The sequence below is a fragment of the Lissotriton helveticus genome, chromosome 2_1 (genome assembly GCF_964261635.1).
Source record: "Lissotriton helveticus chromosome 2_1, aLisHel1.1, whole genome shotgun sequence".
In the NCBI taxonomy this organism is placed as follows: domain Eukaryota; kingdom Metazoa; phylum Chordata; class Amphibia; order Caudata; family Salamandridae; genus Lissotriton; species Lissotriton helveticus.
The window spans coordinates 1,928,098,100-1,928,113,523 of NC_136059.1; the positions used below are offsets into that span (position 1 = coordinate 1,928,098,100).

Below are 15,424 nucleotides of genomic sequence, written 5' to 3' on the forward strand. Positions count from 1 at the left end.
GGTCACCATATATGGTGTCTAATGATTTAGCAGATAGCCATTCAGTTTTTATGCTTTTACAGTTTTGTAAGCAAAAATCAAACCACAATATTTACACTTATTTTACAGTTTTTCAACCACTTTACTCTCAACCGGAACACACATATCTACATCGTGAGACACACACCATATTCATCTGCATTTTGAATCTCTAAATTTATGGGAACCTTCAAATAAATGTAAGACCTTTTTGTCGTAAAACTAACTTTATTGTTTAAAACGCAATACGTTTCGCAACAGAAAAGAATTTCTAAAACCGGTTTCTGAAATACACATTTTTTAAACGTGTGTGCTATTAATCCTTTAAAAATATGCCTTTTTAAGTGGTGCTATCAAACGATCGTACAAAATCCGCCCAAAGAAGGCAAGAAAAGGCCACTTCATTTATATTGGGATAGCTTGCATAATCATTGGTTCTCTGAAAGCATAGAAGGCATACCTTTTTAGGAAAGCTCAAACAGCAGAGGCAAGCTTTTGTAGATAAGCCCTTTCACTTTTCTTCCTGTCTGTATCTACAAGTGCGCAATTAGGGGGCATGTCCAAAAGCAGTCTGTAGTTCAACAAACAGAACATTCTGGCTTACTGTACTCCATGGTCTGAAAATCTAGTACTGTAATGGATTGTACTATGATTGCATTCATATAGCACTTACTACCCCCCTGAAGAGACGTTGAAGCGCGTGTACACGCTGACTGTTGAATGGCCACAAGTCCAGCTTCCCGTCGAGGTCACCCGTGTCTTACTTCAATATTTTATAAATAAATAATTAAATATTCAAGTTCTTTCAATCTTTCCAAATATACAGAAATATTATTAAGGCATTGCTTTTCTCCTTCCCTCCCGTTCCCATTAAAAAGATGAGTTCAAAGTGTCGATGCTTTTCAGCAGTTCCACCAAATGCCCGTTAGATGGCAGGATCTCCAAAGAAGTCCCAGCGCATACAACTATCTCAAACTCATCAGGTTCCTTTCAGGTTTTAACTTTGATAAATATCTGCAAAGAACAAGAAAAGAAAAGACGAATTAACTTTACCGTCACATAGACATGGGTATTCTTTTCACATTGATAAACACAAAATTCTTCTGTGGCTGACGTAATTCCATAGAAACCAAAAGCGTCCCATATTTTAAACTTATCGTGGCAATGTAGTACAATTGTAATTCAACATCAATTTAAATTCTTATTAATTATGGTAATTACATCTTAGGAATGTAAATTAACTCATAACAGTGATGGACGCGAAATATTAAAAAATGCATTACACAACACATCCACCGATTTTACACAGGAAACTAAAAGTGCACGCACGAACAACCTTAAAAGCCTACAAATACCACGAACAAAAACAGTTAACTGGGGCGATAGACGCTTCCTTGTGGCAGCTCCCAGATTATGGAATTCCCTGCCAGCTTCCATCAAAGACAGCCCATCCCTGATGCATTTCCGCAGAAAGATAAAGACCAGGCTGTTTGATCAAGAATAGTTACCGGCCTAACCTCGGGAATACATTCAAAGTTTCTAGCGCCGAGACGCCTACGGGCAATTGTACGCGCTGTATAAATCTCAAAAATAAATAAATAAATAAATAAATTAAAATAAAATGGCAGAGCAGTTGGGGCAAGTAAATTAACAGCACAATAAAAGCGTGCTTCAAAGTGTAAGAAAAAGAGAAATTCATTGCTAATCGATTGTAATGCTTATAAATAGGTTTCCATAACAAGATTACTTATGAAAATGATGTTTTATTATTCATTTACTGAAGAAACTAATGATTTTAATAATGTGGCTTAGCATTTCTATTGCTTCTCATTGAAATGCATCATGAGTAGAATATGGTGCAATTATGTGATAAAAATAGCTACAAAGCCGAAATTTACAAATACAATAGTAGAGACCATAATGATCATAGAAAACAAGAAATGATTTTAGCAAAATACTTTTAAGAAATATCTACATGCATGGATGTTGAAAAATTGTGGAAGTAGCCTATAGTTAACATTAATCAATTTTGTGTAATAATACGTTGGTGAAGGAGTATTATTTTTCTCTTATTATGAAATTATGATGCAATGCATTGTATTTGATTCTAATTGAGTGTAAACATTTAAAACTGCCCTTTGAACTTTTAAGTCCTTTGAAACGTCGTCTTTCATAAGCTGTATTCTTCCCTTAACCAAGTACAGTGGTCCTTTGGCATTTCTGCAAATGTTGCCTTATTTGTTCTTTACACGTATCGTCTTATGTTTAACCCCTTTGGTGCTGCGGCCATCCCACTTGATGGTGGGCGTGTGTGGAGGACGTCCAGGGGCCGTCCGAACCCAGCCCACTGATTAGAATGCCTGCACCTCTGCGGAATTTGCGCCGCGGTCAACGGGTTAAAGGACATTCTTTTACAGTTCACTGTGAAATAGACTAGTGGGAAAGTGAACTATAACCCGGATGATAGAGACTGTTAAATTGTATATTTTTACCCGTTGGCAAACCTGTGAGGCCCGAAAAGCCTGTTCTTTCTTATGATCACCATGGGAAAGTATGCAGGAATAACCAAAATGTATTTAGTCATTTCATACGTAAGCTAATCATGAAATGGACTGACTAGTGAAGTGATGCTACATCAATTAAACATCATAAAGACTATAAAAGAAGAAACCCCAAGGGAGGGTCATCACCATTATTTTACTTTCTGTGGAAGGCGTACTCTACACCATGCTTTTTCTTTTCTTTGCGAGCAGACGCTATATTTTCCCATGCGAGGGGACTGAACGCCTTTCCAGTGATTTTATAAACCATCATTTGATCCCTCATTTTGGACTGCATTTTACTGATACCGGTTCCTTAAGCAGTTTTTTCCCCTTTTTGCCCATGCTTATGTACTCACCCTGAGTGGACTTTAATGTAATTCCTTTTACCTCTCTTTTACTTTAGAACCTTTGGATGCTGTTAGAGAAACAACCCATCCTTCTGCCTTTAATGATGGTAGGAATCTGCAACCTTATATCTGATGACTTTTATGAACCATCCTCTTTGGATTGGAATCTGTGACTAAATGTGTAGTCTTGTACTATATGCTGTGATATTCTTGACTGAAATGTTCAAGAGACTGCTTATCTGTATTCATTTCATATCATTAATACAATAACCAAACTGATACTATTGTTGTGTCCTGATGTTCTTTCTTTTCATTGTTATTTTTCATTTCAATTTTAAATGCGTGGTAGGAAAAATCAGCAAAGTTTTGGGAGTATCAAGTTCGGCTTCTTTTATTCTGTGTTGCTGTAGCAGAGGACCTAGCGTGTATGAATCTGGTTAAACGCAACTTCTTTAAGAGGTTGGGTTTTCCCATTCCCACTTTATTTTTATAGCAGGGTGCTAGGAGTGGTGTATTTGTAACTGATCTCGAACTTGTGAGTTAGTCACCAATTAATGGTCCTCAGTTGGTTGCCAAAGTTGTACTTTGGACACCCTCATTCCCACCTCTCCAATCGGCAGAGAGAGATCCATCAGAGGGCCATTTCCCTCTGTGGTAAAGGTACTGATGTGATACGTCTAACTGTAGAGGACACAGTACAGTTAAAGGGATAAATGAGTAAGTAGCAGAAGTAAGAAATACAATTAAACCTATATTAATGCTTCTGCTGGATCAACAGTGATACACTCAAAAGTAGTAAGTAGTAATGTAATGTTATCATAACAAATCCTTTTGCATAAAAACATCTAAAAATGTAAACGCTCTATAGCACGGGTACTCATAGTACGGTCCGCGGGCCGCCACCGGCCCAGCAAGCCTTCCTTGGCAGCCTGCGGACCTTGCAGACACCGTACCTGTGTTTTAAAAACAATTTTATTAAGAGTTTCAGCAAACACCGCTGGTTGCAGCAGCGCGGACTCCGGGAGACTCTGCTCTATGGGGGCCGGGCGATTCCAGCGATAGAATGGAGATGCAGGGGCACTAAGAAGAGGTGAAATACAACAAAGCCTCATTAACATCTAAATGGTCTTCATGAAGACCTGTGAAGTACTCGGGTGCTGCTTTGTGTGTGGGAAGCTGTCTCAGCCTGGTCTGACACACACGCGGGGTGAGGTGACAGAGGGCGACAAAGGACAGCAGGGTGTGATAGCCGGGTGAGGTGAGGGAGGGCAGCAGGGAGTGAGATCTGGGTGAGATGGTCGAGGGTGACAGAGGGCAGCAGGGAGTGAGAGCCGGGTGAGGAGACAGAGGGCAGCAGGGAGTGAGCGCCTGGTGGGGTGACTGAAGGTGACAGAGGGCAGTAAGGAGTGAGATCCGTGTGAGGTGTGCGTTAAGACCCTGTGATGTGATGTTTCTGGCCAGCCTGTAGTCAGAGGGTTGAGCCAAGGCCAGGGAGCTCAGGCCTGGTCTCCACTCTCACAGCACAGTGCCCAAATGCTCGCCGCCAGGATGGCGCTATATATAATTGATGCATGCATACCTACACGGACGGGTGACTGGCGCCAAAGGGCGGCTTTGATCTGACAGCTCGGGGTGAGAGTCAGAATTAAAGCCAGCGACAGGTGTGACCCCAGGCCCAGTGGTGTGATACAAGCCCCGGGAAGCAGCAAATTCAGAGAGAAAACGAAACATTACATTACATTACACAGGGAGAGGGGGAAGTGGGGGGGCTGTCTCTGGGCTGGTGACGGGGACGTGTAGAGACAGTACGTGTGCACTGCCCAAGGCACTGAGACAGATAAAGACAGAAACAGACAGAGACAGATAGAGATAGAGACAAAGATAGACAGAGACAGGAACAGCCTGACAGATAGAGGCAGAGACAGAGACAGGGGCAGACAGAGCTAGATAGAGGCAGAGACAGGGACAGATTGACAGAGGCAGAGACAGATAGAGGTAGAGACAGATAGAGGTAGAGACAGACGGAGACAGACAGTGATAGAGACAGAGACAGAGAGAGAGACAGAGAGAGGGACTGAGAGACAGAGACAGAGATAGAGGCAGGGACAGATAGAGGAAGAGATAGATAGAGGCAGAGACAGACAGAGACAGGCAGAGACAGACAGAGATAGAGACAGAGACAGACAGAGATAGAGACAGACAGAGACAGGGACAGACAGAAACAGAGACAGCGACAGCGACAGGGGCAGGCAGATAGAGGCAGAGACATAGATAGAGAGAGGCAGAGAGACGGAGAGGGAGAGAGAGGGAGGGAGACAGAGGGTGAGAGAGGGAGGGAGACATAGAGAGAGGGAGACAGAAGGAGACAGAGAGGGGGGCAGAGGGAGGGAGACAGAGGGAAGCAGAGGGAGGGAGAGGAGACAGAGAGGGACACAGAGGGAGACAGAGAGAGAGGGAGGCAGAGGGAGGGAGTAAGGGGGAAAGAGAGGGAGGGAGAGAGAGACAAAGAGAGGGAGACAGACAGAGGGAAACAGAGGGAGACAGACAGAGGGAGACAGACAGAGGGAGACAGAGGGATGGAGACAGATAGAGGGAGACAGACAGAGAGGGAGACAGACAGAGGAGACAGACAGACACAGACAGAGAGGGAGACAGAGGGAGACAAAGAGAGAGGAAGACAGTTAGAAGAGACAGACAGAGGGAGACAGTGGGAGAGAGAGGGAAATCCATTTGCATAAAAACATCTAAAAATGTAAACGCTCTATTGCACGGGTACTCATAGTACCCGTGCTATAGTGCTAGTGCTAGTATAGTAATCAGTCACTGTGGAAGGCCCAAATACAACATTCAGGTCTTGCTTAACAGTTCTCATGTTTTTGATGAACATGAATCAGAACATTCTACATCAGCGCTGCCAGTTTGGACAGATAGAACTTTCCAAATTTTTAGCCATTATTACATAAGAGAGCAATATGATCTTCACCAACTAACCCCACTTAATTACCAGGGTTCCTGATCAAGTAAAAACCTCCCCTTCTTACCTTATCATTTCATGATGATGTAAAATTTGCAGATTCTGCTAATTGTTTAATACAACAGAATAGCACACAGAGTATAATCAACTTCTTTTTGAGCAGTGGGCTACCTGTGCTGTAAAACTGTTCTTAGTAAGAGCTAACTTATGTGCCTGCTTCATCTGCCTAACATTCTTCCAAGAAGATAAATCTGTAGATGTAAAACTAGAGTTTCGCATTACCAGACAGAAATCTGAAGCTGTCTTCAATGTCATTTTCTGCTTAACAGTACCACTTAATAATGGGTGACCATGTGTGGAATGCGATAGCCCCATTTGGTTATTGCAACAGCCCTATTTGGTTATTGCAACATATGCTATCAATTGCGGTCTAAGATCCCTAACTCCAGAGGGAGTGCTTGAAATAAAAAGGTCTTACTCAGAAAGAGTCGATTTTTTTTAACATTTTCCTTAAAAAAATTCTATGAAGGATTTACTTCACAAATTAGATTGCACTCTGTCGTATACAGAGCTGACTGGAACTTAGCTTCATAAACTTTATTTAAGAAGGGGAGAGGTTTTTCCAGACATATTATAGAATCACCTAGATTCCAAACAAACAACAACACCCAGTCAACTTATTGGTATATTTGAGGATTGCTAGCTGTATTCTGGGAAACAACAGTTATTACATACGTGTTGTTATTTACTCTGTCGAGTGAAACCTTCCCAACCTCCCAGCTGATGTTCACTGGCCTGGGGTTCCTATTATTATGTTACTTTCAATGTATTTATCTTAATACTATAAATGCTTGATTGAGTATGTGGTTGTTAGAAATTGTTAGAAATTGCATTCCTGGCTGACTGGGGTATGAGCCCTGGTCAAATAGTAACCACAATCCTAGTCAAGGTAAGGCACAATACACCCTAAGTTAACCTGTGCTCACCCTCTGGTAGCTTGGCACAGAGCATACAGGCTTAACTTTAGAGGCAATGTGTAAAGCATGTGTGCAACACTTCAAACAGTAAAACAGTGAAAACACAACACAAAAAGATTCCACACCAGGTTAGAAAAATATATCTTAATTTAATAAATATAACCATAATAAAAAGAACTTGAGATATGAATGTTTTAAATAATAAACTATACAATAGTGCTTACAAGCAAAAAGTGTGATTTGTGATATCTGGTCGCTTCGGACCGAGGCAAAGTCAACAGTTCAGGTTGACTGCAATGGACTCAGTTAGAAAGCCACTGAACAAGAGCACCTTAATCCTGGATGTGGAGCATTTGAGTGGATCCATGTCAGATGCGCAGTGCAGCAGAGGCAATGCATCGATTCCGAGGTGCATTGAGGATGCGGTGTTATGTCCTTTTGCATCGGCATGGAGAATCCTATCAACAGGGCTTGCAATGCTAAGGTTGGTGTCGAGGATGTGAGGCACAATGAAGAAGATGCGTCAGTTCTGATGAGCAGTGGAGCTGGGATGAGGAGATTCGTCGTCGAGGTTACCGTTGAAGAGAGATGCAAGGAGCTTGCACTGGGTAAAGCGTTGTGTAATGGTGGCTCCAAAGGCAATGTGTTAGTCTCAGATGTGGTATGTAGCGGCAATGCAACTCTTTTGTAATGGGTCCAATCCACACAACAGCGGCGATACATCGCTTCAGCTTGAAGAAGCGCTACTCAGCTGAGGAGAGTGTTGATTCTGCTCAGGGATGTGTCACTCGGCAGAGAATATGTTAGTTTAGGTACAGAAGCACTTTACACCAAGAGCCCAGGACTGGGGTGGCACCACTTGGAAGGAAGGCTCACAGATGGCAGACTCTGAGATGCAGAAGCAGGTTGGATAGAGATCTTTTATGTCCCTGAGACTTCAGTTCAGGAGGCCAGCCAGCTAGCCCTTGGAGTCACTCTGCATTTATGTGAGGTAGGTCCAGTCTCCTCACCCAGGTAGGAGGGCATCAGGCTGCAGGTCAGCACAGCAAAGCAGGAGTTCAGCAAAACAGCAGTCCAGCAGAGTGGCAGACCTTTTCAGCAGCACAATAGTTCTTCTTCCTGGCAGTCTTCACAGGTCCAGAAGTGTACTGAAGTGGTTGTGCCAGAGGTCCAGTTCTTCTAACTAGTTGTGCCGTTGAAGTGGAGAACACTTCAAAGACATGCCTAAGAAGTGCACTAAGGTCCGGGGGCGTGGCTAGCCAGCCAGCATGGCGGACGGGAATCCCTAACGCTTAGACCATCATCCCCTGTTAATCCGGCTTATTATCCTGCAAACTTGCCATCCACGTTACCACTGATTGTGACCTGGCAGCGGATGATTTCCTGCACTTGGTGAGACCTGTATTGGGTAATTAGACCCATTGTGACCGCGTTGATGGGAGAGGACAAAGTACGGCACTTACAATGGGGAGCCCGCGTGAAGGAATTTCAAGCTATAAGATGGGCACGCGCAGCTGAGCGCTTCCACGGCGGTGGCAGACTCCCCTCCAGACTGGACCTGGGCAGAGTTCAACAGCGGGAGCACCACTGTGGGCAGAGAGGCAGGCCACGCTGGCCGGGGGTAAGGAGAGTGCTGCATTGACACTGGTGAGCCACCGCGCGGGCATTCGGGGCTACAAGATGGCCGCCCACATCTGAATGCTCCCAAGGTGGTAGAAGACTCCCCTCCAGACCGGCCTCAAGCAGTGCTCAACAGGCGGGAGCACCGCCGTGTGTGGAGAAGCAGAATCGAGCTGCCCCACCCCCTGGATGCCCGATCACTGGGGGACGTAGAGTGCGGAATCATCCACCGAGAGGTCCCTGTGCCACAGACGGGGCGGCGATGGAGGGGGCGGTGGAGCACGAACTGTACCTTAATACCAGTGCTGTGGGAGGCCTGGCTGTAGAGGCGCCACGTTTGTCACGGTCCTGAACTGCCCCACCCACCGAGACTGCACCAGGAGCGGAGACCCCATCCTGAGCCAAGGAACTAAGAGTTCACCAGACATCCCAGCATAGCTCACTGGTGCAAATCCTGATGAACCAGGATCCCCCGGGAGTGACTCACTGAACACGAAAATTACGCGGCTGAGGTGCGGTGGGCTGGCGGGGCGCTGGTGAGACAGGCACCGCAAACGTGAAGAAGAGGATGGAGCGGCCCACGGCTGAGGTAGGCTACTGCGCAAGCAACGTGTAGGAAATAACGCCAGTGGGGGTGCCAAGTTGTGCACTGAGGAGGGAACGAAGGCAGCCACACTCGTGGTACATGATGTGCAGAGCATGAGCAGGAAGATCTGGTGAAGATGTTACAGTGAGACGACGAAGAAGCAAGCCTGCCACTACTAAACGGACATTGACCAGGGGTCCCTATCAACCCTGCTGTGGCACCTGCAGGACACAGAGGGGGAGCGCGGTGGGGGCACTGCATTCGCACAGAACTTGAGCGGAAAGTCACCCCTGGGGAACTTGGCATCAACTGCACCGCCTTGAAATCACGAAGGTTAACATCTTCATACTCAGACACCAGTACAACGCTGTGGCCTAAAGCTTGACTATCACTAAACACCGGTGAGAATCGCCCTAGCAGCGCATAACCGAGGCGGAGTCGGTACACGGACCCCATTGGTTGGTACAAGCGGCCCGCAAGCAGACAGTGGGGAGAAGCGAGGCTACCACAAACCGCCTGCCTGACCAAACCTCCTGTACGGTCTGCACAAAAGCGGAACTCTTTAAAAGTAACATTGCCACTGGGACAACGTTCCTTCTGGCGCCAGTCCGTGAATGATAGCTTCTGATAGCCAGAAACCGGTCCTAGGATGCTTGATTCCAGTCCAGGGAAGACATGGCTTGGCAGTTCGGTCTGGACTGTTCCCATGAGGCACAGGGTCAAGACTAATTTGCATATGGCCATGTCTGAACTGGGGTGGCTTGGTGAGCAACATAACGATGGATTAAACCCAGATCTGTGACTGGGGGTGAATGTTTTGCCATTGTGCAACATTCCGTCCATCATCTTGTGTGTTTTGCTGTTCACCCTATGTGTGATAGGGTATGCCCAGACGTGGGTCCCGTGCTCACTACGCCACTGGAGTTAAGCTATCCTGGCTGAAGACGGCTTATAGCCAGAAACCAGTCCTAGGATGCTTGATTCCGGTCCAGGGAAGACATGGGTTGGCAGTTCGGTCAGCACTGTTCCCAGGAGGCACAGGGTCAAGACTGATTTGCATATGGCCATGTCTGAACTGGGGTGGCTTGGTGAGCAAAATAACGATGGATTAAACCCAGATCTGTGACTGGGGGTGAATGTTTTGCCATTGTGCAACATTCCATCTATCATCTTGTGTGTTTTGCTGTTCACCCTACGTGGGAAGGGTATGCCCAGACGTAGATCCCATGCTCACTACCCCACTCGAGTCAAGCTATCCAGGCTGAAGACGGCTGACAGCCAGAAACCGGTTCTAGGATGCTTGATTCCAGTCCAGGGAAGACATGGCTTGGCAGTTCGGTCTGGACTGTTCCCATGAGGCACAGGGTCAAGACTGATTTGCATATGGCCAGGTCTGAACTGGAGTGGCTTGGTGAGCAAAATAACGATGGATTAAACCCAGATCTGTGACTGGGGGTGAATGTTTTTTGCCATTGTGCAACATTCCGTCCATCATCTTGTGTGTTTTGCGGTTCAAGATACGGCGTGCACAAGACACCAACCTTAACATTGCATTATGGTCGGCTTTGCAAAGTGATCAGCAGTCAGGATACTACAAATACCTGAACCCTTCCAGTAAACAGCTGCACCTTACTAAGCTATAGGGATTGAGTGTATCATATGGAGTCTTCAAAAGGGCAACTAACAAGGTAGTTACATTTAAATAAAGTTATGAAGATTGTTAGACTTGGCCCTTTTTGCAGGTTTATATCTCCAAACTTTTTGCTTTTTGTTTCCTATTTTTCTAACCTGTTTTTGTTGGCTTTAGGACTCTGGGCCATGTCACCTGGCAAGTGCTCCCATTTGTCAGGCCCTAATCTTCTATTTTCCTGCATGTAAGACACCCCTAAGAAAGGCCCAAGGTACCCCATGGGCAGGGTGTAGTATATTTTAAAGGTAGGACATGTACTCTGGTGTTTTACATGTCCTGCATATCGTTTTTCACTATTGCAAGGACTATCTCTCCCATTGGCTATCAATGGAGCTGCCCTGTAACATTTTAACATGTATAACTTTCAGTTGAGAACAGAAAGAGCTTTAAAGTTTAGGCTCTTTGAACTCTGAATTTGATAACACACCTTTTAGTAAAGGTGGTTTTTAAATTATGTGTTTGAAAATGCCACTTAGGTGGTAAGCATTTTCTTGTTCAACCATCCTGTTTGCCTCTGCCTGTTTGTGTATTCACCGTCTTGTTTTGGATTGATGGGAGCTGGGGATGTGCTATCACTCTAGACAGACACGGGGGGGGGATTTGAGGTGGGTCCTGCCTTTCCTGGGTGACTCATAGCCAGGCTGAATAGACCTTTCTGCATTAAGAGTGGTGGGAGGAGTTTTCAGTATCACCTCATTAGGCTGTGTCTGCTCTGCACAATGCTGTCTCCCAGCCACTGCTCATGCAGGGCGTTACACCGGGTGGTGACGTCAAGCAGAGGAGGGGCAGGGTGGGGGGTTGTAAAATGCGGGATATGGATGATGTCAGGTAAGTACCGGAAAAAAAAAACTAATTTCGATACCCGCGCTGCATCGCCAAATGTGAAGCAGCGCGCGCAACGAAATTCGTTTGTTTTTTTTCCGGTACTTACCCGACATCGTCTTTAGCCCGCATTTTACAACCCCCCACCCTGCCCCCCTCTGCCGGACGTCACCGGCCGGTGTAACGCCCTGCAATAGCCATGGCTGCTGTCTCCACCTCCTGCAGTGACGCTAGACCAGGGAGGACATAACTAATTTTTACTGAGCTCAGAGAGCCTTGTAATAAAGACTACAAAGAGAAAATGGGATATAAATATTAGACCTAAAACCCCAGTACTTTAGGTTACTTCTGGAGTCAAGAGGAACCTCTGCCAAGGAAGAATAGCTGGAGAGTTGTGAGGAGGAGTACTGCCCCTTCGCTGTGTGTTGCTTTGTTGGGCTGGCCTGCAAGTTGCTGCTTCTGCTTAGGAGAGGAGAAAGACTGCACTTTGTTTTAAGACCTGCTTGAGAAGATTCTTGAGTGTGCTTGTGTGTGTTTGCCTCCTATTCTGAAGTCTCGGGCCACAAATACTTCACTCACAGCTACCTGGAACTCCCCTGCTGGGAGTTCTGACCTGTCAGGGGGTACCTTTTCCAGTTTCGAGCCTCTGGAGGCCTTCGATGATATAGGAAGTTGCCAAAAACTAAAGTTTTGAAGGAAATCAATGCTTTGACCTCCTTGTGGCTGAATTTTCTGAAGCATAGCCCCATGTGACTAAAAATCAATGCAGTGCCTGCCGGTAGCCCGAGAAACTGCCAAACGCTAAATCCTGTGCACTGATCTCTGATGCCGAAGCCCACCACACCGACTCTGATGCAGGCCCTGCTTGGTGGCAAGAAGAATCTCTGGAGAGGATGTAGCTTGAAGACTAGGGTGGTCAATCTCCAATCTGGGGAACCGTGTTTGATCTAGGCAATGACGCTCAACATCCTGTTATTCTGGGCAAATCACTTGTTCTCCCTGTGCCTAACGAAAATGAACGTGTCATTGTGTAAGCAACTGGTGCTCATGTAAACCGCTCTGATACCCGATAACTTTGGGTCAAGTTCGCGCTATATAAAAGTCCGGGGGAAAAAAAAGAATTGACGCACCGCTGGTCAGCGGCTGAATCAATCGATGCTGCATCTGGTTTGCCATTGCTGCATCGCCTCCAGTGCATTCAGATTTTCCAAGCATCGCACCTCAGTGCCAAATCTACAACACAGGGACTGCAGAAAGAAACTGAATTATCACCTCCCCGCACAGTAAGAAACCAACACATCACCTCCTCTCCAGTAAGGAACCAAAGCATTACCTCCCCTGTTTGGCAGTAAGGAACTGATGCATCACTTCCCCTTGAGCAAGGAAGCGATGCATCACCTTCCCTCTGGCTGTTTTTGCTTGTGATTTTGACGCATCCCAGGTACTTTGTGCTGAAAGTGAGGCAACTATAGTGTCCTTTGGACAGAACTGTTTTTACCTTTTAAAAGTCATAGGGGCATATGTAGGTAGCCGTTTGCGATTCGCAAACGCCGAAATTCGGTGAATTTCGGCGTTTGCGAATCGCAAATGGCGTTTTGATATGTAGGTGCATATTAGCAAAATAAGGAATCGCAAAAATTTCGATTCCTTATTTTGCTCAAGCATTTAAGGAATCGAAATTTTGCGATTCCTTAAATGCTATGTAGGAGTCAACGAAAAAATGCGATTCAGGCTTAAGGAATCGCAAAATACCACCTACTCCAAGTAGAGGGTATTTTGCGATTTCCTTTAAAAATGCATTTTCCTGAAAAGTGCCATGTGGCGCACAGACATGCCGTTAGGGCATGTCTAAGCACCACATGTACTTACAGGCACATTCCAGGGGTGCAACAGGTGTCCTTTGGACACCCTGGCACCCTTGGAATTGCGATTCTCAAATTGCGATTTTCTCATAGAAAATCGCAATTTGAGAATGTATCCCCCTTCATTCCTATGGGCCTCTTGGCCCATAGGAATCAATGGGACACTCATTCCTTAATGGCGATTCGCAATTTGCTAATCGCAATTAAGGAATATTAGGTAATCGCAAAATAATTGCGAATTATTACCTACATTCCATTTTGCGATTCTCAATTAGCGATTCCTTAAAAAATTGCTATTTCAGAATCGCAAAATGGAGATTACCTACATATGCCCCATAGTTTCATATCTGTATGTTGAATTTTTGCCGTTTTGGTCTTGTTTGGTTTAGATAAAGATACTTTATTTTTCTAAACTGTTGTGGTGTCCATTTGTGGTGTTTTCACTGTGTTACTGGGGGCTATATACAAATGCTTTACACATTGTCTCTGTAGTTTAAGCTGACTGCTCTGTGCCAAGCTACCAGAGGGTGAACAAAGGCAAACGTAGGTGTGTACTTTACTCATCCTGATTAGAAGTAAGGGTCCCTACTTGGACAGGGTGTATACCACTGCCAACTAGAGACACCCATTTCTGACAAAGACAAAGTTAAGTTCAGCTCTTGATCGCACACATGGATTGTGATCAATAACTATAAAGAGTTAACTGGCCCCACAGAATGTATGCTGTGCAAGTCAAAAAAGGAGGACCTTGACCATTTGGTCTGCATCTGTCCAAAAATGCATGAGCTTTGTTCATTAAAGAGATGCTTCCATGGGAGAGGCATTCAAACGTGAAGGGAAGCGATAATTGAAAACCAAAGCCTGGAGGACCCAGTGTTAATCAGTAAATTTGAGAGATTTTTGTCTCTGGTCCCTAACTGAGTTAGTCCAGCCCAAGTTCTCACCAATGTAACTGGAGCCACTGGGTGGAGGGCCGGATACCAACAAAGGGACCTGGCCCCCTGGGTTGAATTGCACAGACTGGCCAATGCTGAATTACACAGGCTGACCGATGCTTAATCTAAATTGTACACTTGCACCAGCACAGATCTGAACTGTTATGCAAATATTAAGCTTGGTCTTATATGCTATGGTATTGAAGAAGTTGTTGACCCATATTTAGAAGACTCGACTGCAATGTTCTGTAACTGGTGCTTAATATGACTTGTGTATTTGCACAGACTGGCCAATGTTGAACCGCATGGACCGACTGATGGTTAATCTACATTGTATACTTGCACAAACACAAATCAGCACTGTCATGTAATTATTAGGCTTGGTCTTAGAGGCTATGGTATTGAAGAAATGACTGACCTATGCTTAGAAGGCACAACTGCACTTATCCATAACTGGTGCCTTATATGACTTGTCTGGATTGACCATAAAGGGAGATGCTCGGTGCATACAACAGAGATGCAGGCAGTGGCTCGCAGTTTAGAGGGGGCCTTCATGAGAACGAAGAGTGCTCTGAATTCCCAAGATTTTGCCCCTTTGATCAAATTAATCAATGCAAAATTCCTGCCCACAATCTCCTTTGGCGCAATAATCTTCAAAGACAAAATGAACAACTGCCTAGATAGAGCACAATCATCATGCTATCGCCGGGTCTTCCCATTGCCAAATTCGACTTCTCATGCCCAAATCCGGAAAGAATTTTTCTTATCCTCTATGCGCTGGATTATGGGAGCAAGATACGTCTCAGGGTAGAGGTGTGGCGCCGCGGCCAGGGCGATTGACGCTGGAATCTGGGGACCACGGTTCGATCCCCGGCTCCGGCGGCAGGTTAGCCCAGCACCATGTGACTCTGGGCAATAGCTCGCTTAATCTTCCCGACGGCCCCCAGCGCCTAGAGACCCTTACGGGTGATTGTGCGCTTTACAAATGTGGACTTTACTTTTACGTCTCATACTGTCTGAAAGCGAAACAAGCTAACTCCCACTCGCTGA

The 15,424-nt window shown here is 45.5% G+C and overlaps 1 protein-coding gene across 1 annotated transcript in view; it reads right to left on the reverse strand.

Moving 5' to 3' along the window:
- Positions 1–226: 226 nt before the first annotated feature.
- Positions 227–15,424, reverse strand: part of MGAT4D (MGAT4 family member D) — a 707,335-nt gene continuing 692,137 nt past the window's right edge. The window contains exon 15 of the mRNA XM_078676855.1: positions 227–1,032. Within this exon, the coding sequence (XP_078532981.1) occupies positions 1,009–1,032 (24 nt within the window). The 3' untranslated portion in view covers positions 227–1,008. The remainder of the gene's footprint in view (positions 1,033–15,424) is intronic.